This window comes from Cervus elaphus, chromosome 18 (genome assembly GCF_910594005.1).
Source record: "Cervus elaphus chromosome 18, mCerEla1.1, whole genome shotgun sequence".
NCBI lineage: Eukaryota > Metazoa > Chordata > Mammalia > Artiodactyla > Cervidae > Cervus > Cervus elaphus.
Genome location: NC_057832.1, coordinates 59,323,441 through 59,346,019, shown reverse-complemented (window position 1 = coordinate 59,346,019; position 22,579 = coordinate 59,323,441). Strand labels below are relative to the sequence as shown.

General features: G+C 37.9%; 1 protein-coding gene across 3 annotated transcripts in view; it reads left to right on the top strand.

Moving 5' to 3' along the window:
• Positions 1–5,761: 5,761 nt before the first annotated feature.
• The window catches only part of CFTR (CF transmembrane conductance regulator), a 191,923-nt gene continuing 175,105 nt past the window's right edge, over positions 5,762–22,579 (top strand). Inside the window, exon 1 of one of the 3 annotated variants that reach the window (XM_043873384.1) lies at positions 5,762–5,839. Coding sequence is in view for 2 of the 3 variants with exons in the window: in XM_043873381.1 (XP_043729316.1) it covers positions 5,990–6,171 (182 nt within the window). In the remaining variant the exon portion in view is untranslated. The other 2 variants (XM_043873381.1, XM_043873383.1) reach the window with 2 other exon arrangements.

The window sequence follows — 22,579 nt, the reverse complement described above, 5'->3', positions numbered from 1 at the left end:
TAACTCATGTGACCTCATGTTGTGTCCTTGGCTTTAATTATGAATTGGTATAAGAGTGAGTGAGTGATAGTTGCTCAGTCGTGTCCGACTCTTTGTGACCCCATGGACTGGAGCCCACCAGGCTCCTCTATTCATGGAATTCTCCAGGCAAGAGTACTGGAGTGGGTTGCCATTTCCTTCTCCAAATTGGTATAAGAAATGACCATCAAATAGATATTTTGGAAAAAATTATGGCTGAAAATAATGACCATGATGTCATTCAGTAATAATTCTGTGAGCCTTTGAATGACAAACTCTTCCAAGACTGGGGTGGAGGGAGGATTTTTTTCACCCAGGTAAACGTGGATGTCGACTTTTGTCAAATATCAGACTATAAGAATAAACAACCTTTTAGGCTTTGACAGCCAATATATTCAGAATTGCTTTTAGTTCCCAGATACAATAACAAATTCCCACCTACTCTCTCTTCTAATTTTTCTATTTCAAACATTCTCTTGATTTACATATTTTAATTATAAACTATCTGTTGTGGGGGAAATAGCTACAAATAAGTAAATAAGCTACTGTTCTACTTACTGTGCTCTCCTGCCTTTCTGAATGAAACTCTCTTATGTAGTACATAGATTGGCATAGACTTCATCTGAAGAAAATTTTTCTTAGCGTTCAAATATACTAAACCACAGTTTTAATTTTACAGAGAACATCTGGCTTTCATCAGTGAAATCATTGATGGATATCATCAATGAAAATTTAATCTGGTGTTATAAATTCTCTTGTTTCTAAAAAAGCTTCAGCAGGAAAAATGTAAAAGCACCTAAAAAAGTAATAAAAAATAATGATTTTTTAATAAAAATCAACTTTAGAAAATCCCAGATTCATTGGCTTTCACATTCATGACAAAGTTATATTTTGAATATTGTTCATAATTGTTCCAGTTCATTAGTGGTATTAATAAGCTCCTGCTTTGTACAGATTGAGGATCCTTAAGGCTTCGCGTTGGATAAGGAAATAGCAAACTACTCCAGTATTCTTGCCTGGAGAATCCCATGGACAGAGGAGCCTGGCAGGCTACAGTCCATTGGGTCGCAAAGAGTCAGCTATGACTGAGTGACACACACACAAGGCTTCCCGTAAAAGTACGAGGAAGTACTTTTAAGTTACAGAAGAGCCTTCAGGGTGCCAGACTCCAGCTGGATACAATTGTTAAGAATATACCACTAGTGATGAGCTGAAAATGAGAGGGACTGAAAAATTGAGCTTTCAGATGTCATTTCAGTGCAAAAGGAGTAAGAATGGTTCCACAATATAAAAACAGAGTTCCACCTCTAAATCAAAATTAGCTTACAGTTGGAAGGGTATCGCAATTTCCTGCTTTCATCTAATCTGAATATAAGCAAATAACTTCAGAGGGAATGAGAGAACCCAAGAGTTCCTGGGAATTCTGAAAGCCTTTAGGCTATTCTGTTTTTTGTCGCAGTCTATTATGCAGTGCTACACTGATTTCTGATATCACACTAGTGATATATAACAATAAACTGTAGAGTTTATAGACTCCTTATAAGGTTCTAGGCCCTTTATGTCTATTGTATGCATCCCCTTCAATTAATTTCATCCAGTGACTCTCAGTGGGGGTAATTTTGCCCCCCCCAGAGAGTATTGAGCAATCTCTGGAGACACTTTTGGTTGTCATAACTTGGGGGAAGGGTAGATATTGGCATCTAAGGTGTAGAAGAAGCTAGAGATGCTGCTAACCCTCCTGCAATGTACAGGACAGTCCCCCACATCAAAGAGTTATTCAGTCCCAAATGTCAATAGATGGTAGAAAGACCATCACTGAAGACGTTCAACAACCTTTGGAGGTAGGTATTATTAACCTCATTTTCAGAAAAGGGAACAGAGACACAGAAAGGTTAAGTAACTTACCCAAGGCCACACAGCTAAGAAAGCAGTGGTACCAAGATTGAAAAACTAGCTCTTTGTTGCCTCAACGTCCAAACTCTTTCCACTACACTCTGTTGCTCTCTCTTCAGGGAATTTTGATGACCATGTATAGATTCTGAGTTTTGGAGGGTGGAGATCCTTTTTAATTCCATATCCCTGCCTTAGCACTGAGCGCTTGCTTGCTGAGAGATTAATGGCAATGATTCATCTCTTGACCATCTTCAGATTTCCCCTTTAGAATGACATTTCAACTATTAGGTCAGTAACCCCTAGAGGAAATTGTTTGATTGTACACAGTATTACTAAATAAGAGATGAGTTGAAAGGAAAACAGAAGACACAATTCGTGTGTCCAAGGAGGTTGTGGGGAAGAAAGGTTATGTATGGATATAAACAGAAGTATTGGTGCATGTGTGTTTATAAACATGATTTTCAGAACCAAACAGAACGTTAGAAGTGGTAACAAATAAATGATAATCTGGCTCAGTCATGTACCAAGACACCTCTCTCTGGGTCTGAAACATCTTCGTGAGATTCAGTGTGTGTTGGCATCACTTCCTGAGGGGCGCAGGAAGAGCCTCAGCTGCTTACTCTTCTAGGTTAGATACATTTATAAGTAGAGCCAGTCTATGCCTGGGAAGCTGACAAGACTTTGCCCCTCTCTTGTTTTGCCAACTTTGGCCTTACTCCTACTTTTCCAGGTTTTAGTGCACTCACGGTCATGCTCTGCTTATCACTATTAAAGCCTGTTCTCAGGGAAGAATCTGAGGAACATACTTAAATTAAATTGAACATAATGGATAACTATAGTGCACTTTCACTCTGGTGATACCTAATGATGAAACTTCAGCCATCATGGGATGGCAGAGTGAATAATGTAGAATAGGAACACGAGAGGAAGGGTATCTCATGAACTTTCGTATCTTGAGATCATTTAAGGAAGCACGTGGCACACTGCTGAACACATAGTAGGTACTACATAAATGTTGACTTCCTTTCCTTCTCCTTCTTGTCTTCTTGCTTCTTTTTAATAGACCTTGAAAATGATACCGCACTATTATGCCCATGTTCACAGCATTTTTCGCAATAGCTAAGACCCATCCATCAAAAAATGAATGGATAAGCCAAATGTGACATATATGTACAATGCCATATTATTCCGCCTTAAAAAGGAAAGAAATCCTGGACCATGCTACAACATGGAAAAACCTTGAGGACATTATGCTAAGTGAAATAAGCCAGCCACAAAAAGACAAATACTATATGATTCCACTTATATGAAGTACTTAGAGTCAAAATCATAAAAATAAGAAAGTATACTGGTGGTTGCTAGAGCAGGGGGGAAGGGAGGATGGGAGTTATTGTGTAATGGGTATAGAGTTTCAGTTTCACAAGATAAAAAGGATTACTGTGATGGCGGTGGCTGTTGCACAACAACGTGAATGTGTGACCGAACTGTATGTACACTTAAGAATGGTTCAAGATAGCAAATTTTATGCTATATGTATTTTACAGTAAAGAAACCATACAAATGACCACCTAATCTTCTCTACCGAAGATCAGTTCTGCTTAAAACGTCAGGAAATTCTGTGGGGAAAGTACATGTAGTGGTTACATGCTTGGTCTCAGAGAGTAGTTGGTTTAGGTTGAAATCTCAGTTTTCTGTTACTATTTACTGTGAAACTTGCTTGAGAAAATTTCTAAACTTTTTGTACCCCAGTTTCTTCACCTATAATATATAGATAATGACAAATGTAATATCTCATGAAGGTGTTATAAGGATTAAAAAAGGCAAAGCATTCTGTGTATTTAGCATGGCACCTTATGTATATGGTAAGTGCTTAACAAATGTAAGCTATTATAACAATAAATATAATTTTGTGAGCTGATATTTGAGCAGCTTGGAGACAAGAGCTTCACTGTTTCTTACTACCAATTCTTGATATCTCAAAGACACAATTAGGGAATTCAGTCATGACCTTCAGCCATATTTGAACAATTCCCTGGTGGATAAATCTACATTCCCACTTTAGGTATATACCGGGATGCAAGCCTTAAAAGTCATGTCTCAAAAAAAAAAAAAGTCATGTCTCAGTTAATTCATTTGTTCATGTCAGCTAACCATGCTAATGTTCTGAACAATGGTGATGTCTTACTGATGCCAAGAACAAATTTGGGAGGTAAGCTTTTATGATAAATATCTAGGGTCTTCCAATGTACATGTGTGTACACATACTTAAAATGGAATATTATAGTTAGATGTCATTTATTAAAAGTGTGTAACTTCAGTAGCTCCTTGGTTTTCAGCTTTCTGCTTTCTTGTCTCATTCTTGAACAGGTCTAGCAATTGTGACTGCATGAAACTAACGAGAAGAAAGACTGGTTACACCAGTGTAAGTGATAGTATATAAATACACGAGGGATGATTCGATTAGATGCAGTATTACCCATTGATAGGAGTGACGGTTTGAAAGCAGACATGAGTTCAAATGTTAGCTCTACCATTACAGGCATTTACTTCTCTTTTCTTTCTATTTCCTCTACTGAAAATTGGGAAGAATAACACCTATTTACATGGTTGCGGTAAGATTTCCATGAGATGATGTCTAGCAAACAGTAAGAAATCAAGAAATAGTAAGTTATTTATTCTTTCTAGAGGAATGAGATTGACAAATATTTGGGGTCTCTGAGTCATATTACTTGGTCAGCTTCTATGATCTTATTTGGAATTTAATTCTTAATCTTTTTATTGTCACTTGTTCTTTGAGAACAAAGAGGAACTGACTACCGCTTCATTTCAAAATGTGTGTATTACATTTGATGGGTTACATTAGCAGTTATAAAGCAAACAGTAGAGTGGGAGGTGGGGAAGTGGATGAAGTGAGTTCAATCACATACCTGGGAAAAGTCAATAATGAAGGCAGAGCCTGAATTTCTATGCCATACTGAAGAGAGGAAAACACAGGTGCAGGATATGAAGCAGGGATTATGAATTAGGAATTACTTTCTCCTGGTGTTTATGCAGTTTGCCTATCTCTTTGGTGTTATTTTATCTACTGTTAAAATTTAGGATAACAAAATTTAAATGTTTATAAAACCACTTTAAGATTTAAAACATGGTGACATGGAAATGCAAAGGGGAGCCATAAAGACCGGATGAACCCATTTATTAATTTAAATACGTGTTCCTGTCTGTTAGTAAGAAGTGCACAATTTCATTTGTACTGTATCTGGGTGACCACAGATCAGCGATAACCAATTCATAAGTAAATGCCCTTGCTTTAGGTGTAGAGGCATTAACTGTAATCAGACCAAAATTTTCACTTCCATTTGAATTTTTCAATTTAAACTCGGTGTGCCCTTGCTTTTACACAACAGGATTCAGGAATTAAAGGGTTGGCTCTTTAAAAGCCATCAAACAGGCACACGGTCCACGAAGCAAAAACTCGGGGAAGTTCGTGCGCCCACACCTGGGAAAGCTGAGATGCCCTTCAAGAGTTGAAGATGGCGTTTCCACGAGTCAGGTCAGAGTTAACGCTCTACCTTCGCTTCAAAGACTGGATTCCTCTCAGTGTATTAGTCATGATGTTTTGCTGACCGAGAGTTGGAACTCTGTATGAGGGCGGGTGAGTTTACATTCTGTCCGCTCGTCATCCTCATAATTGCTAACACGCACAAAAGACTTCTTAAAAAACGCAAACTGGACTGAAAAAATTTAGGGCAGACAAGGAGCAAATCCTGGGCGGGTAGTGGACAAAGCGGTAATTCCTCTCACCTTCTTATAGGAATTGCCTCCACCTGTAGTAAGGACGTCTCTTAAGGGACCACACTTGGCACTCACCTAAGCCTGAGACTAACAAGCTTGCTTCTTCCCTCTGACTCGCCAAGGAAGCGCTAAGGTGAACACAGCTGCCGCTGTCGCGGAACCGTCCGGCTCTCTGAGGCTGTCTTTTGATAACCGGAGGGACAGATTTTCGTTCCCCTTTCAAAATGCACCTTGCAAACGCAACGCGAACGCGGCTAGGATCTGGGGAAAAGGGAGGAGGCAGATGGCTCGGGGGAGTTGGCCTCGGCGTGCGGCGGGTTCGGCGGAGCCCGGCGCGCAGGAGGCGCCCCGGGCCACTGCCTGCTGCTCCTGCCGGCGGCTCCCTCTGTCCTCGCGCGGCCGAGTCTGGCCCTGGAGAGCGGCCGCGACGGTGTCCCCCACCTGCGGGCCGGGCTCGGCCGGATGGTAGGGACGCCGACCTGGAAGGAGCGCGCGCGCGAGGGAGGGAGGCGTGGGGAAAGCGAGCGAGAGAAGGAGGCAAGAAGTAAGGAGCGGTCGGGGTGGAGAAAGCCGCTAGAGCGGATTTGAGGCCCGGCCGGGCAGCGCCCAGCTTTTAACCTGGGCAGTGGAGGCGGGGGAAAGGAGCGAAAGGGAAGGGGAGGTGTGTGCGGCAGGGGTGGGTGGGGGGAGTTGGAAGCAAGTGACATCACAGCAGGTCAAAGAAAAAGGGGCGAGCGGCAGGCAGAGAAAAGAGTAGGGCTTTTGGCACTAGGAGCTCTTGCCCGGCCTGCCCCGGCAGGGACCTCGGTGCCCCCAGAGACCATGCAGAGGTCGCCTCTGGAAAAGGCCAGCGTCGTCTCCAAACTTTTTTTCAGGTGAGAGGGTGTCCAGTTGAGCTTTGGATAGCACACGTGCCCAGGAAAGAGGAGGACGCGTGTATGGGTTGGGTTTTGGGAAAAGAGGATTAGTTTTCTTTTTTTTTTTTTTTTAAAAGGTGCCGTATCATTCATTGTTATGGAGGAGGAGGATTTTGTGGAATATGATAGAAAGCATTAGGAAGAGATAATAAACTGAAGCTCATTGTTTGAATAGAGTCTTAGCTTATCACTGAAGTTTTAACTACTTGCAACTGAAAATCATCCTCTTAAGGCCCGAATGTGCTGCTATGCAATTGTTTTCTTGGATTTTTCTAAGAAATTTGTGAATTATAAACTTGTTAGTAACAAATATTTAAATTTGGCCCCTATTTTCCCTCCTCTTCATGCCTTGGAAACTTAGAAATCTTGGTTCATCTACAGATGCCATGCCTGCATGTAATAGGTGCTCAGTTGACTGAATTCTGAACGTTTTTAGGGGAGAAGTATAAAGTGAGTAGTATGTACTTGAAGTTTTTATTGTTATGATACCGAATATATCTAACAAGTATTTGCCACAATTCCATTATTCTTTCTTTTAAGAATGAGAGCAAATCTTTTGAAATACCTTTTTTTTTTTTTTTTAAAAAGTCAGTTCTACAAGCTATAAATTTTAAAAGAGGGGTCAGAATTACCATGGAAATGTGAAACCTTGGGAATAGATACTGAAGTTAAACCCACTGACATTTAATCAATTGTCCTCTTAGCATACTTTGCCTGTGATGAGCCGTAAAACACAAGTGCATCTTGTGAACTTCATCTAATGAGAATTTAAAAGTTCAGAGTCTTAGGCAAAGTGTAATTAGATGTAGCATTTCATATTTGAAGTGCTCTTTGGCTACTGTATCTACTTTATTCCTGTTATATTTGTATGAATAGGTATATTCATATCTCATGGGCTATTACTTAATTCCTAAGTAGCCAATGAATCAGCATACTTAGGGATCAGAAAAGCCACATACATAATAAATATGCCCATATGTGTATGTGGGGAAGGAACTTGGCTTTCACATCTTTTTAATATTTTATTCTCTGAATGGGCAGCAAGTGCTGAACTCAGGTGCTAAGGAGAGGGCGTAGGCCACTGAAGGAGAGCTCCTCCCTGTGGATGGGAGAGAAGGACTTTACTCTTTGGATCTGCCTTTGGGGTTGGTGTTTTCAGCAGCTTTTGTTATGTTACTCCATCTACACAAGTGGGACTATCTGTTGATTTGTTTTCCTGTTATTTACAAAATCAGAATGTTAATTGGCAAAAATTGTAGCTATTTTAGTAGAGCACTTTGAAGAACCTAAAAGCCATTCTGTCTAAAAAATGCAGTTTAAAAAAATCAGTTTTCAGAAGAATGCATACCTCATGGCTATGTCTAAGTTCTAAGGAACTTTAAATTAGCTTATTGTTGATTTAAATTAGATCATTGTTGGTCTATCAAAGTATTTTCTGTTTTTAAAACAGATCACCCTATACAGTTTAGTTTTAAAAATGCTCTCAGGTGGATTTGTTAAAAAGTAAATATTATAAAGGCTACTAAATTTGTTAAGAGAATACTCAATCCTGTTCTTCAAACTACTTTATAATAAGTTGCTCTAAGAATAGGTATATTTGAAAAAGTTTAGGTCCTACTATTTATAGGAACTGACAATCACCTAAAGCACCAGTGATTATAAACTTCCTTCTGGGTTGTTATTCTGGAAGGGCAAGAAACTTGTTTTCTGCGTTGGATTATACAATACTGGAAGGCTTTGGATTCAATTTTTTTTTTTCATTTACATCCCCAACCTGCTACTTAATAGCTCTGTGACTGAGGCAAGTCCCTTAACATCTCTGTTTTGTGTGACTTGACCTTGAAAACTTGGAGACTAATAGGACTGATGTCTTAAGTGTGTGAAAGTCCCTTAGTCTTGTCTGACTCTTTGCAACCCAGTGGGCTGTAGCCCGCCAGGCTTCTCTGTCCATAGAATTCTCCTGACAAGAATATTGGAGTGGGTAGCTGTTCCCTTCTCCAGGGGATCTTCCCAACCCGGGAATTGAACCCAGGTCTCCCGCATTGCAGGTGGATTCTTAACAATCCGAGTCACCAGGGAAGCTTAATTTATTAGGAAAATGCATGTAAAGTAGTTAGCCTAGTAAATGTTTACTGCTATTATTACTCTTATTAATTACCATATTTTTACATTCTTTACTTTGTACCTTGTTTATATAAATATTCAATTCATCTTTGTTGAAATAAGTTTATGACAATCCACCTGCATATGCAATGAATGGCCTAGATGAGAATTTAGATAAAATCTCATCTAACATGGCCCTACCAGATATACAGGAAAAAAAGTCATATGCTTGTGTAATATGTTGTTAAATGTCTTAGAATTTAACTTTTTGAGTATGATCCAGTCAGTTTCAGAGTCATAAAAGAGTACAGCTGTTATAGGCTGGGTTATAGGTTATATTAAGTATCTCTTTTATTGTCTGGATTTTGTTATTGGAAAGACTAATAAAGTTTAGGAAAAATTTAAATATTTTCTTAAGTTTGCTTGAGTTTTACATCAAGTATGAAATTTGAAAGACACCTGAAGTGTCATAATGCATAAAATAATAATAATGTTACAATGTCAGTATTATAAACATAATCCAAAAGAGAATTTCACTGCAAAAATTCAAATTATTTGTATCTTGGAGACCAAGTTACATTAATATAAAGCTTTTATGAAATATAAGGTTTTTTAAACTAGAGGTGATAATATTTGCATAGAATTTATAGTTTATATACCAGTGCAATTGATTTACAAATGTTTTCCAAGAGAGATTATGTTTTTTATTTTTGAGCAATTTGTCAAGTTTACACTTTCTAGCAGTTTGTTATTCTGTCCCTTCTCCTATGCCCTGATTTTCCCATATTCTTTTTAGATGTTATTGTGTATCAAGCCATGCGTCAGATGACACAACTTGAATTTTGATCATGGTTTTCATACCAGAAGTCTAGATCTACATTTGAGGAATATACATGCAGAATCCATGTATACAATGCCACAAATTTCTTACAAGACTGGGTTTAGGGACCCCAATAAATTCCACAGATGAGTCTCAAGTAAGACCAAAAAGTAAACAATGTTAGACTCAAAAAAGTATAAAGATGTTTAATCATAATTTGTTAACAGTCAAGGGCTACTTAAGTTTAGGTATTATTCAAAAAATGTATTGCAGACTTTAAAGACATTTCTTAATGAAGAGAAATGTAAGTGCTTTGAGCAACAGAAGATGATTATAATAAATATGTAATCAAAGACCCATAAAGATAACAGTTTTGAAGAGGACCACACCTATTTGCTTATATGAGTTATAGTATATGTTGAAAAAAATCCATCACAATGACTTTATATTTACTTTCTTCAAGGCAAGAGGAAATCTGAAATTATGGCAGAGTCACCAGTATTTTTTCAGTTAGCCAGGGGAATTTATAGAAATTTTGCCAAAGGAGACTAGCTGTCCACTCAAACAAGGGCCTGTTCCTGTCCTAATCAATACACGTATAGTATCTCAGGTTTGTCTCTCAGACGAGGCTTGGACTATCCAAATGTAAAGAAACAGCTGCGTGAAACAGAAGGCCGATATGAGATGCACAATTCAGATTGAGATGGACAGCTGCTAAGGGACACTTAATACCACAAGTTCATTTAGTCAATCAGTGGGCAAGCACCGTCCAGTGAAGACAGCCCAGGGTTCCTATACATTCTCTTGACTTTGTCTCTTGTAGGAATACCACTTCGGGGACAGGGGCCCCTCCCTCTTGAACAGTGTTGCCTGAACACTGACAAAGGTTGTCTCCTTAGACCAGTCCCTTAAAATTCCTTTCTATCCATCTGTGTTTTGCTAATCATGTTCTTATGATACAGATTTTTAACTTGGGATATGTGTCAGTTTTGATTGACTCGACTCTTGAAGTACTTCTTTTGCATGATATTACTAAAATTATATATGTTTTATTATATAAAATATATGTGTGTATATATGTGTGTGTGTATATATATATATAATTTTCTTTTAGTTCATTTTGCAAGTTTAAAAAATTCATCCTTGGTTATGAAGTGTATTCCAATAGTTTTTATATGTTCAAATTATTACTTAACTCTCTGGGAAAACTCATAACACATAACATACAGTGTAACTGTAATTTTCTATTCCTTGTTAAAGTGAGAAGTGGAATCAGTTTTCTTAACTGCTTCATCAATATTTTATGTTTGATGTGACAGTCAAAATATCCTCTAGAGACAGCTGATACACTGGGGAAATCATGGTTTTTCCCTTGTGTTTCATAGGAAGAAGTAGAACTTAGTGTGATAATATTCAATGCATAAATGTTAAAACTTGTTTAAAAAGGCCCTTAAATGATCCTGACATAAAAATGTGTTGTTAGTGTCACTTCACAGGAACCTGTAATTTCAGTGATAGAGCTACAATATAAATATAGGATTGCAAAACCATCAGGGAAGGGTGTTAATCATTTAGCATGCAGCTGTGTGTTGTTCGGCAAAACTTTAAAAACACCTCTGACTCAGTAGCAATTTTGGCAATTTTGATTCCACTGATTCCAGACGCATCTTTGTAGGGCTCTTCCCTGGAGCAAAATCCCTGCTATGCAATGAGATCAAGAAGGGAAAACAGATTATGATAGATGTCTGGTTGTTTGGGGACCCAGACTGAAGGCTTACTTTATAAATATGTTAAGTGGGTTATCACAAAGCAAAACATTACTATTTCAGGTGCTTCTCTTCAGTTCCTAAGATTTTATGTTGTGGCTGTTTGAAAGAAAAATTAGACTTACAAAGCGGCTTTGCTATTGAGCCTGAGAGTTTAGGCTACTTGTAGCAAGAAAACTGTAGAAATTCAATTAACTTGTTTGATGTAAAGAATGAATATATTCTTACAGGGTCCTGAACTATCTGTTTTCACCGCTGTATCCAAGTTACAAGACTTGTCTTCTTTGCTATTCTTTCTGCAGCTCTGTTAGCTTATTACTATCTTTTAACATCAATGACTGTTTCATATTGTAAAGTCCTGGATGTCAGGGCCTTCTATGACTTGTTTAGTAGAGTATTCAGAACATTCCAAGACTCCTGCATGCAGTGGTTCAGTAAATATTTGTGATGATGATAATTCCATGGTGATCTGTGGAGACTTACAGATATTGTAGGTTGCTGACATTCAACAGTCCTGTAATGGAACATTATTCTGAAAAAAAAGATGTCAAAGCAAAGCCAGCAGAACCCTGGACAGATTTTTTTAAATACTTAGACTAGCTAATCTATGAAATATTTCTCTCTCTTTGTAACCAAGCCTTTGCCTTGTGTGAAGACCTGCTTGTTAATACCTTGCTAATGGGATCAAGAAATAGATTTGAATATTTTTGCTAAGTCCTTGTGGTTAGGATTCTTAGCTCTCAAACTGGACAGCTGGGCTCTGTTGTAATCAGAGAATTCTCCCTTCGGTTGCTTCAGAGGACTGAGTCAGAGCAATACTTTCTCTATAGGTTATGATTCAAGTCGGCTTGGAGGATGCCTTATTTCATGAATTCACCACCTTTTGTATTCTCTGCAAGGCAGTATGAATGTTGAGGTGGACAAGGAAGAAACTGGTGCTGTCTTCATTGAATGAGTTCTCACAAAGCCAGATTTTCAGTGGCTTAGAGCAGCTGTCCCCTGGACGTTCAATCCAGTCTTAGACGGTTAAGGAAGGCTTGCTGCAGGAGTGACTAAGTTGACACCTAAACGAGATCATCCAGATAAAAAGGGTTGGGATGGGTCAGGAAAAATGTGAAAACTGAGCATTAGACTATGTGTAAGACTGACAGTAAGATTTAGCACGGCACCTTCAAAGGAGTCAAAGAAGCTCCCTGTAACAGGAGTCTAAGATGTGTGATAGAGGTTTGTGGGAGTTGGGTCTGAAACTGTGGCAAGGGCCAGATCCAAGGGGCTTGGTGAGCTTTGTCTGGGCTTTATCATGTTGGAAGTGAAAAACTGTGGATTTCAAGCAGGAAAGTGACATGTCCAGTTCAAAGCTGTTGCAAGTTTGCAAAAGAAATCAATTGGGATAGAGAAAAAGAGATGGATTTGAAAGACATTAGGAGGTAAAATCAATGGGTTTGGCAATTGGTTAGATGTGGAAAGTGAAGGAGAAGAATCAAGGATACTGCCTAGATTTGCTGTCTTGGGTAGCTGTGGGTGATGGTGCTGCTTGCTGAGTGAGGAGATGCAGTTGGAGGAGGCAACTCAGAGCGGAGGTGAAGGTCTAGGCAGATTCTCAGCTTTCTCTTGAAGATAAAAAAGGAAACGATGCATTTGGCTCAAGGCCAGGTAATGTGATTGTGTGAAAACATTGAAGTGATTTAGAGCTCTAGGTAAGAGATATTTGGATATCTGAGATGACAGTAAGCATTGTAAATATTTCCTTCACATTGTTCAGTGAAGTCCAGGGAAGAATTTAAAGTGCCCACTTTTTTGGCTTCATTGTGATCTGGAGTCACCTGAGACTGTGTCAGAAACAAGCAGTTGTATACTTGGGACAGCACCAGTTAAATTCTACTTAGAATTCTCCCACTACCTTACCTTACAAAGCCACCCACGGATATACGAAGTACCCTCACCTCACCCTAACTGCACACCTTTATTTATTTACTTATTTTTTAACTGCACACCTTTAAACAGTGGTTTTTACACAGCTGATTTCTGTGATCATAGACCTTTAAGAAGGTATAAAAATCTGGGACTTCAGGTATTGTCTGCGTTGATTGAGTAAATAAGAGCACACCTACTATCATGAACTAGTTTTTTTGGTGTGTTAAAGACAAACAGTTTTCTGGAATGTAATCTGAAAAAAAATATAACTAAAAAAAGGTAATGCACTGATCATTACTCAAAAAAAGTATTTCAAAATTACAGAAATATATAATGTAGAATGTGAAAGCCCATGGCTAATACTGTGGCTCCAATATATATTTTAAAGTCTAATTTGAGGTACAATAACATTATGACATTTTATTAACCTGTAAAAAAAAAAGATTCTCATATGATTATGTGCCATTGTTTTATGTTAAAATTCTGAGCTGTTAAAGCACACAGCTTTCTTTCTTAGTGTTGTCTGCAGAGGTACAGCTGCCTTCTACCTAACTTCACACCCAGTCCCAACACCTAGTGAAGTTCTTAACTGAAGTTGATAGCTTCAAAAGGGATCTAAGAGTTTTGCATCTATTACCAGCCAGACCATTCTGTGAAAATTAGGCTTAATAGGCAAAATCCTAGACGTGCTGACAGCTGGGCTTCCAGAAGATTCAAGGCCAGACACTGAAGCCCAGTATTGGTTATGGGAGAAGCAAGAAAATGAAGCCACTGCTGACCGGAATTAGCAATCCTTGTTTTAGAGGCAGCATACTGGAGAAACTTTATAGTAAGTGTTCTTTGCGTATTTAAGCATCTCTATAAACTCTGGAAAATAGAGCAACAACAACAAAGCTGTACTTTTTTCCAGCCAAAATCTATTGTTATATTTTCAATCAGGGATTGGCAAACTTTTTTTGTAAAGGGCCAGATAGCATATAAATATTTTCAATGTTGTGGGCTACATGGTCTCTGCCATTGTGGGAAAGCAGCCACAGACAGGATGCAAACAAATGGTCATAGCTGTGTTCCAGTAGAACTTTATGGTGTCTGAAATTTGAGTTTCATATAATTTTCTCACATCATAAAATATTTTTCTTTAAAAAATTCTTTTGCAATAAGCTTCAAAATTTACAGCTTTAAAATTACTTAGTTTAAAATAAAGATCCAGAAAAAAATTTCGAGACTCATTTGTAATTAACATGTGTATTCAATAACTGAGTAATTTAAAAAGTGAAGAATTTAGACATGCAAAATGGACTTCTCAGAAGACAGAAATAGTAGTTTAATATTAGATACTATTAGATAATTTCTCAGAATAGTTTTGTTATGTAGAAACCTAGTGACCATTACTTCTTTACTTCTCTTTCTCTTATATTTTTTATGATGTGTCCTTTAATGTATAGGCTCTACCTTATTCATCTTTTGGTACCCAGCACCTGTCTGACTCCCTGCTGAATAGTAGGTTCTTTAAAATATACTTGTTGAATGGGTAAACCTTGACTAATTCAGTTTATTGTGCTTCTAAAATTTAATTTTTGATGGAAATGTAAAAAATGACCTATAAATATGAAATTTAAAAAAACTTCCCATTTGGATTTTCAGAAAATAAAATGTCTAAATTTTTTATTGATTTAGAAAATTACTAAATAAGGATCAGTTCACATAATAAACTTTTCTAAAGTCAACAACATAATTCCTTGACAGCAAGACTTGTGTGATGTATTTAAAAAATACTTCCTATGAAGTGTAAATATAAGATCATTACATTTAGAAATGTGTATTGGATTTAGTCTTTGAACACAGTTTTTGGCTCCACTGAGGTGTTAACTTGTAACTTGGCAGCCTTTTTGAGCTCTCATACAAGATTTTGCTGATTCAGTAGTTTCTGTTTCTGCCAAGGGTAAGGACATAACTCTTGGCTTTCCTGAGTCACAGTCTGTCACTCCAGCCGCCCTTAATGCTGAGTACAGTCTGGTTCAGATTCTGGGATTAGTAGACATGTATGTTATTATAAAAAAAAGCAAGGAGCCACCAAATCTGCTATTAATGAAACTTTGATCAAAGATTAGTTTTTCAGTTGAGAAAGAAGTCTAGCTAGAAACAGGATTAAGAAATTATTTAGGTAAATACTTATGCTCTTAAAATTAGAACCCTTTCATAAATATCAGTACTTTCCATAGCTTTAGATAAGTGTGTCTCAAATTGCCAGTCACCTGTTCAAAAACATATTAAGATCTATCTATCTATAAATAATATATTTTACATTAAATATGCAGTTTCCTAGGTACCACTCCATACCAACTAAATCCAGAATCTTCAGGAGAGGTCAACTATAGTTGTTTGTTTTTTTTTTTTTTCCATTTCAGGTGATTCTTTTTGTGTACTAAAACCCACGTCTTTAAAAAATCAGTCTTAAAGTGGGTTTAAATGACTGAACTAGTGCTTATTAACCTTAATGAAAACTACAGGTTTGAGGACGAAAAATAGGATTCTGCCACATAATTATGAAATGTGGGATATGGAGGTGATTCCATCTTTTCCCAGCTCCACTAAACTTCTTTAAAATTCTTTAAAAAAATTTTTTTATATAGAAGTATAGTTGATTTACAGTGTTGTACTAGTCTTTGCTATATAGCAAAGTTATACATATATACATTCTTTATTTTTATATTATTTTCCACTACTGTTCATCACAGGATTTGAGTGTAGTTCCCTGTGCTACACATTAAGACCTTGCTGTTTATCCATTCTAAATGTCATAGTTTGCATCTACCAACTCCAAACTCCCAGTTAGTCCCTCTCCCTCCCTTCTTCCTCTTGGCAACCAAAAGTCTGTTCTCTTTGTCTATGAGTCTGTTTCTGTTTTGTAGTTAGGTGTATTTGTGTCATATTTTAGATTCCACATATAAGTGATATGGTATCTGTCTTTTTCTTTCTGACTTACCTTACTTAGTATGATAATCTTTAGTTGTATCCTAACATTCTTCTTTTGTAACCTTAGGGTCCAAGGAGGAGAATTTTGAAAGTTCACATTTTTTCGGAAGTTAACAAGAAATATCATTCAACTTGGTGCAGAATTCAAAGTTTTCTCTTAAATAATTCTTAAAATCTTTGAATTTTGCCACTGGTTTACTAAGTACTTTCTTTGTGCCAGAAATTATATGTATTATCTCAATGAAATATTCAAAGTGTTAAAAATATGTAGTTTATAAAGATTAAAGTGTTTTATAAAAGGTCACCTAGCTAGTTACTGTGAAGTCAAGCCATGAACTTAGATCTCTAGAACTCTGCTTTTAACTAGCAGAGTATATTTGTTGTTATTGTTGTTTTGTCACTACGTCATGTCTGACTCTTTTGTGACCAGTATTTTATACTATCCAGAAATCTCGAATGAAATTATTAAATTATATCATTTCACTTAGTTTGTTTTCTTAATTTTCTTTTCTCTGAAATTTATTTCTATACATACATTATAAATAATATTATTTAAATAAGGCATTAGACTCAGTTCTTGGAATCATGCCCTCTCATTGTGTTTTGCAGAGGTCTATGTGACAAGCTACTTGAGGAGGATAGAGATGAAGAGAGGAGGGAAGGGTATTGTTGCAGGTTAATGAGGTTTTTAAAATTCTAAATGTCCAGTTGAAGAGTGAAAGATGTGGTCAGCCAAAATCATGTCAGTAGCCAACCGTTGTTCCACGGAAACAGCTCAGTTTTATAAAATTGACCCAGACTGTACTTTTTATCTTGATTTGTTCCATGTAAGTACTGATCATTCACTAATCATCTCACTTCATCATTTTCATGTTCCAAATCTAGCTTCCTGTCTTCTTCCACTGTGTCAAACCTAGGCTTTCTGCTGAGTTTTTGTATCTACTCTTCTTACCTTACCGACTTAAGCTGCTGAGTTCCAGCTTCAATTACTTCAGTGTTCCTCTCACCACCACCCACTCTCTTTGGGGTCCTGCTCTCATCACCAATCCCTGGTTGTCTATCATTCCTGTCATCTCTTTCTTTATGTTTCCTCTTGTTCTATTTCCTGGGGCTGAAGGAATAGGCAGAGTCACCTGTCAGGTGGTTCTTCAACTTGATATTTGACACTTAGTATATATAAGCCTTGGAGTTTTCTAGTGCAGTGGGAAATTTCTTTTATAGTTTTTTTTCTAAATACATTTTATCAGTGAATCCAGACTTCAAATGAACTCTTCCATGAAGTTGCAATGTATGCAGATAAAAGTGACAATAAAAGGCAGTAAGTCCTCCATAAATACAAAGATATAGTTAACCTCCTGTGCCCAAATAAGGGCTGAAATGATTATGTAACATTTGCATGCTCTTTTCTTAGTCATGTACACTTAATGATTTTCACATTATACTTCTGAAACTGAGATGCCTCTTGTAACTGATGTCAAAAGAAACCTGTCAGCCATCAGGCCTAGAAATAACTTGTAGTTATTAACTTAGCAATCATGGAAGATAGAGCTGGCTCATTGGAAAAGACCCTGATGCTGGGAAAGAATGAAGGCAAGAGGAGAAGGGGCGGCCGAGGATGAGATGATTAGACGGTATCACTGACTTCAATGGACATGAATTTAAGCAAACTCTGAGAGATAGTGAAGGACAGTCGAGCCTGGTGTGCTGTAGTCCACGGGGTTGCAAAGAGTCAGACACGACTTAAGGACTGAATAACAACATCTGTAACCTCAGCTGATTATTTGCATTGCTTGTACCCCACAAGGTTGAATTTGAACTTAAATTTAGTTTCTTGCTTGAAATTTCTTGAGAAAGATTTCTCGGTGATCTGATTTTAAAAGAACAGTTAATATTTAGTCTGAATTTGTCTGGCATACCAAGGACAGCAATTAAAGAAGTTGCCCAAGCTCAGCCCATCACTATATTTCGAAATCATACTGCCTGTGGGCTTCCTAGATGGCTCTGGTTAACGAATCTGCCTGCAGTGCAGGAGATGCAGACAGACGTGAGTTCAATCCCCGGGTCAGGAAAATCCCCTGGAGGAGGGCATGGCACCCCCTCCAGTGTTCCTGCCTGGAGAATTCCATGGCAGAGGAGCCTGGTGGGCCCCAGTCCATAAGGTCGCAGAAAGTCGGACATGACTGAAACGACTGAACACACACACATCCTGCTGGTGAAGGTGTTGTGAATGCAGTTGTCACTGTGACTGGATTCATAACTTTAAACAGTCAAGAGATGGGCTGTAACTGAGCTTGGCTCACATGTGTCTGCAGTGATATGCTCACTGATGCAGTGTGAATATACCCAGTGACAGACTGTAACATGTTTAAATAGGTTCAAAGAGATCTCAGAGGAAGCTTTCCTATAAAGTGGACACTAAATTGAATTAGTCTTGAACTCCAGGATGATGATTGGATGGATCCAGTGTGATAAAATTTTCATACAACACATTTGGGAATGTGTGATGTTTCCTGTTCCTATTTTTAAAATAATAGAACATAGTTTAAAATATTGACATTTCAAACCAAAAGTTAGTGAACTTCAGGCAGTATCACAGAAACACTAGGTGTTGGGGTCCATTGTTTGAAAACCACGGAAATAGTTTTTCCCTCATATTGGTTGTCATCGACGACCTTCCCTTGAGTCCTCCTTTCACCTATCCTATGCTTTTAGAAAATGATCTCACATTTTGCTTTGTCTCTATCTTTACTGTCAACTCTTAGTAGCAGTATATAAGGGGAGAAACAAGGACTTTGGAGTCAAGGAGAACCTGTTGGAATCCTTGCTCTGTGACTTAACCGTCTCACCATCATACTCTTTTAAGCCAGTGTATTAGTTTGCTATGGTTGCTCTAACAAAGTACCCAAAACTGAGTGGCTTTGACAACAGAAATGCTGTGTCTCACAGTTGTGAAGGCTAGATGTCTGATACCAAGTTGTCAGCATGTGTGGTTTCCTCTAGGGCTGTGAGAGACTCTCATGCTCTCCAGCTTCTGGTGATTTGCTGGCACGCTCTGACTTGTAGATCCCTCACTTTGATCTCTGCCTTCATCTTCACGTGGCGTTCTCCCCGAGTGCCTGTCTCTGTGTTCACATTTCCTTTTTATTTCTAGGGACACCAGTCATATAGGGTTAGGGCCCACTCTAATGAACTCATTTAACGTGTTCACCTCTGTAAAGGTCACATTATGAAGTACTGGGGGTTAGGATTCAACTCTTAATAGTAACAGTCTTCAGGAGCAGAAAGAGATACAGAAGCAACCTGAAGCTGTAAAGTATAATACATGTAGAGGGTTATATTGTAAAATTTTTCATCTGTGGTGGAACACAAGTAACATAGGGACAGTGCAGAGTATGTCAAGTAATATGATATGGGAACTGTCAAGAAGGGTCAGAATAAAAGGGACTGATTGCTCTTGAGTAGACTGAAGAATGACTTTCCATTTATGAAGTCTTGGTACATCTCCACTGAGATTAAATAGAATGAAAACCAGACCAGACATTAGAATGTTTGGTAATGAAGAGTGTTAAAAATGAAAACATTTTTTGAGCAGAATTCAATAAGTTTGGCTGGAAGTTTTAAGATCGTTGGCTTTAAGTAATGATCCAGAAAGGATTATTATTAAAAGAATGGCCTGTGGAAAACTATCAACACCCTCATGTTTGCATTGCTTTTATCATTGAATTGAAACATATTTTCACTTTTTTTTCATTTTTAATACATTTGACCAGGAGTAATGACTGGGCACGGAGAAGGCAATGGCACCCCACTCCAGTACTCTTGCCTGGAAAATCCCATGGGTGGAGGAGCCTGGTAGGCTGCAGTCCATGGGGTCGCGAAGAGTCGGACCTCATGAGCGACTTCACTTTCCCTTTTCACTTTCATGCATTGGAGAAGGAAATGGCAACCCACTCCAGTGTTCTTGCCTGGAGAATCCCAGGGACGGGGGAGCCTGGCGGGCTGCCGTCTGTGGGGTCGCACAGAGTCGGACACGAGTGAAGCGACTTAGCAGCAGCAATGACTGGGCAACACTCATTTGCAGTAATATCAGTGTCCTAACATGGGCTATAAATATCAGGTTTGAGTAATTAATTAGTTAACACATTAATTCATTCAGCTTTTGTACTCACTGCCTTAGGCGCTGGACAAGACAATGAAGATGTAAAGCTATATATGACATGTACATTAATGTGGTAACATAAATTTAACAATTAAAAAATAATTTGAGTGACAGTTATGTGCTATACTTCATAGTAGGTACAGGGTATATAGCGTAAAAAAAAAATATCTCTAAGGTGTTTGCCCTTGGAGAGCTTACAGTCTAGTGAGTTTGGAGACATGATAGATTGGCAGACAAGCAAATAGATAGTAACAGCTCAGGTGGAGGAAGTGTGGGAGCGAATGCAGCACATGGGAGGAAAATTAAATGAATTATGTATGTGAACCACTCCCACACATAATTCATATGAAATTATTTCAATATATTTGAGATTTTTGGGAAATAGAGGTCAGGTTTTATTTTGAGATAGCTGTTAATTTTTCTTCAGTGTCACCTGTTGTTTGGTTGGTGTTGGAATAAAAACAAAAAAATACTGTATCAAATTATGGAAATAGGAGAATCCTTTAAAAAATTAACAGCCACCTTATTATCAATGGTTTCATCCACTGGGAGCTCCTGCAGAGTTCAAAAAGAAGAGAATTTGACTTGCTGTTTATTTTAAAGTTCGTTTTCCTAAAGTGTGTCTGCGAGCAAAAGATTATGACACTTTGAAGTCACAATAATTCTTAAATGCCTATAAAATGATTTTTACTAAACTATTAACATTTGTGTTAACCTCTTTATTTTAAAGGACCTGTTTGCAAAGGTGACTGTTTTGAACTGTTAAATTGTTTATTAGGTTCAGTTACTAATTCAGTCATCCATTATCCTATTTTTTGCTATTGGGGGGAAAAAGTAACAGGATATTTTGTGGGTCTTTATTTGCTTAGATATTGCCTAAATGAAAGATAAATTAAGTGAAGGGTGTTTAAAGTAAGGCTCTTGCAGTAAAGTCTTATTTCCATGATAAACCTTGAACTAGTGGCTGTCTCTGTTCTCAGCTTTTGTCTGGCTTCTGTTTTTCTGAGGTCCACAGTTGGGGTGAGTGAGGGTTCAGCCGCAACTGTTCTCTCCGTACACCTCTTAGGAATTTTACTGTCAGTGCGCCTCTCCTCTAAGTAACATCAAGGCTCTAAGCAAATGAAAAATATCATTAGCGTTGCTCCACAACCTCAGGAACAAGATCTGAAAGGTAAATCCTGAGTCATACAGTGTATCTACAACACTCCCCACCTAGCCAAAGCAGGGAGAAATGAAGATGCTAAATTTATCTTTCAATGTGTAATTTGTGATTTGTTTTTTAGAGGGTAAAATAATAATAGTGGAAGATAATTAAGGGTTAAAATGCCACCAACGACCAAATTTCATACATAGTTTGAAGATGGGAAATCATCTGCAGCTGGGATGTCTGTATACAATGCCATATGGCTCTTTGAATCCTTCTTAAAAGTAACAGTAGATAACAGTATAGCAGAGCATACAGCGTAAACAAATTAGAGTGAAGAGAAGGTTAAGATAAATGAGAAAAATTCTAAAATTTGACCAAGCATATGTCTGGCTAGGGAATTCCAAGTGGAACCAGAGAGACCAGCTTCATCATGATTAAATTAAAAACCATCAGCTTTGTCTTCCTAATATATCGTGTTTGAATGTTACACCTTGGAGGATTACTTCTTAACCATCTTCATCTTAAAACATTTCTGAAGTTGCCACCAACCTCCATTTCGCTGTTCCATCTATCAAGCAAAATAAAGAAGTAAACATCCTCAGACTATGTTGGGTGGAATTATAGTGCATTTAAAAATTTTTTGGGGAAAAAAACTGCTTTGAGGCATAACTGGCAAGCAGACGTCACAGAGGATTTAATAAGTGGTGATTTTTTTTTTTTTAACACATGGTAAGGGATCATTAAGTAATTTGGAGGTGGAAGGTCGTGAGTCTAGCACGTGGTTTGCCTATAGCGGCTCATACCAAACAGATCCCTGACTTCACATCCCAGAGCCTCTCAGAGGATTTCTGTCTCCGAAAGAGGAAAGTTATCTCCATATTGTGAGAAAGACTTTAGCAGAGAAGTATCAAGTAGCCTTGACTCCAGATGTTGAATTAATTCTAGAATGACAAGCCTGCCTCCGAAAGATGTGGGTTTTACTTGCTGAAGGATGGAGAAGCCTGTTAAAGAGTGTTTACTTTGGGTCCTAGTGATGGTATCTGAACAAATTAGGTAAACAAAGAAGTTCAG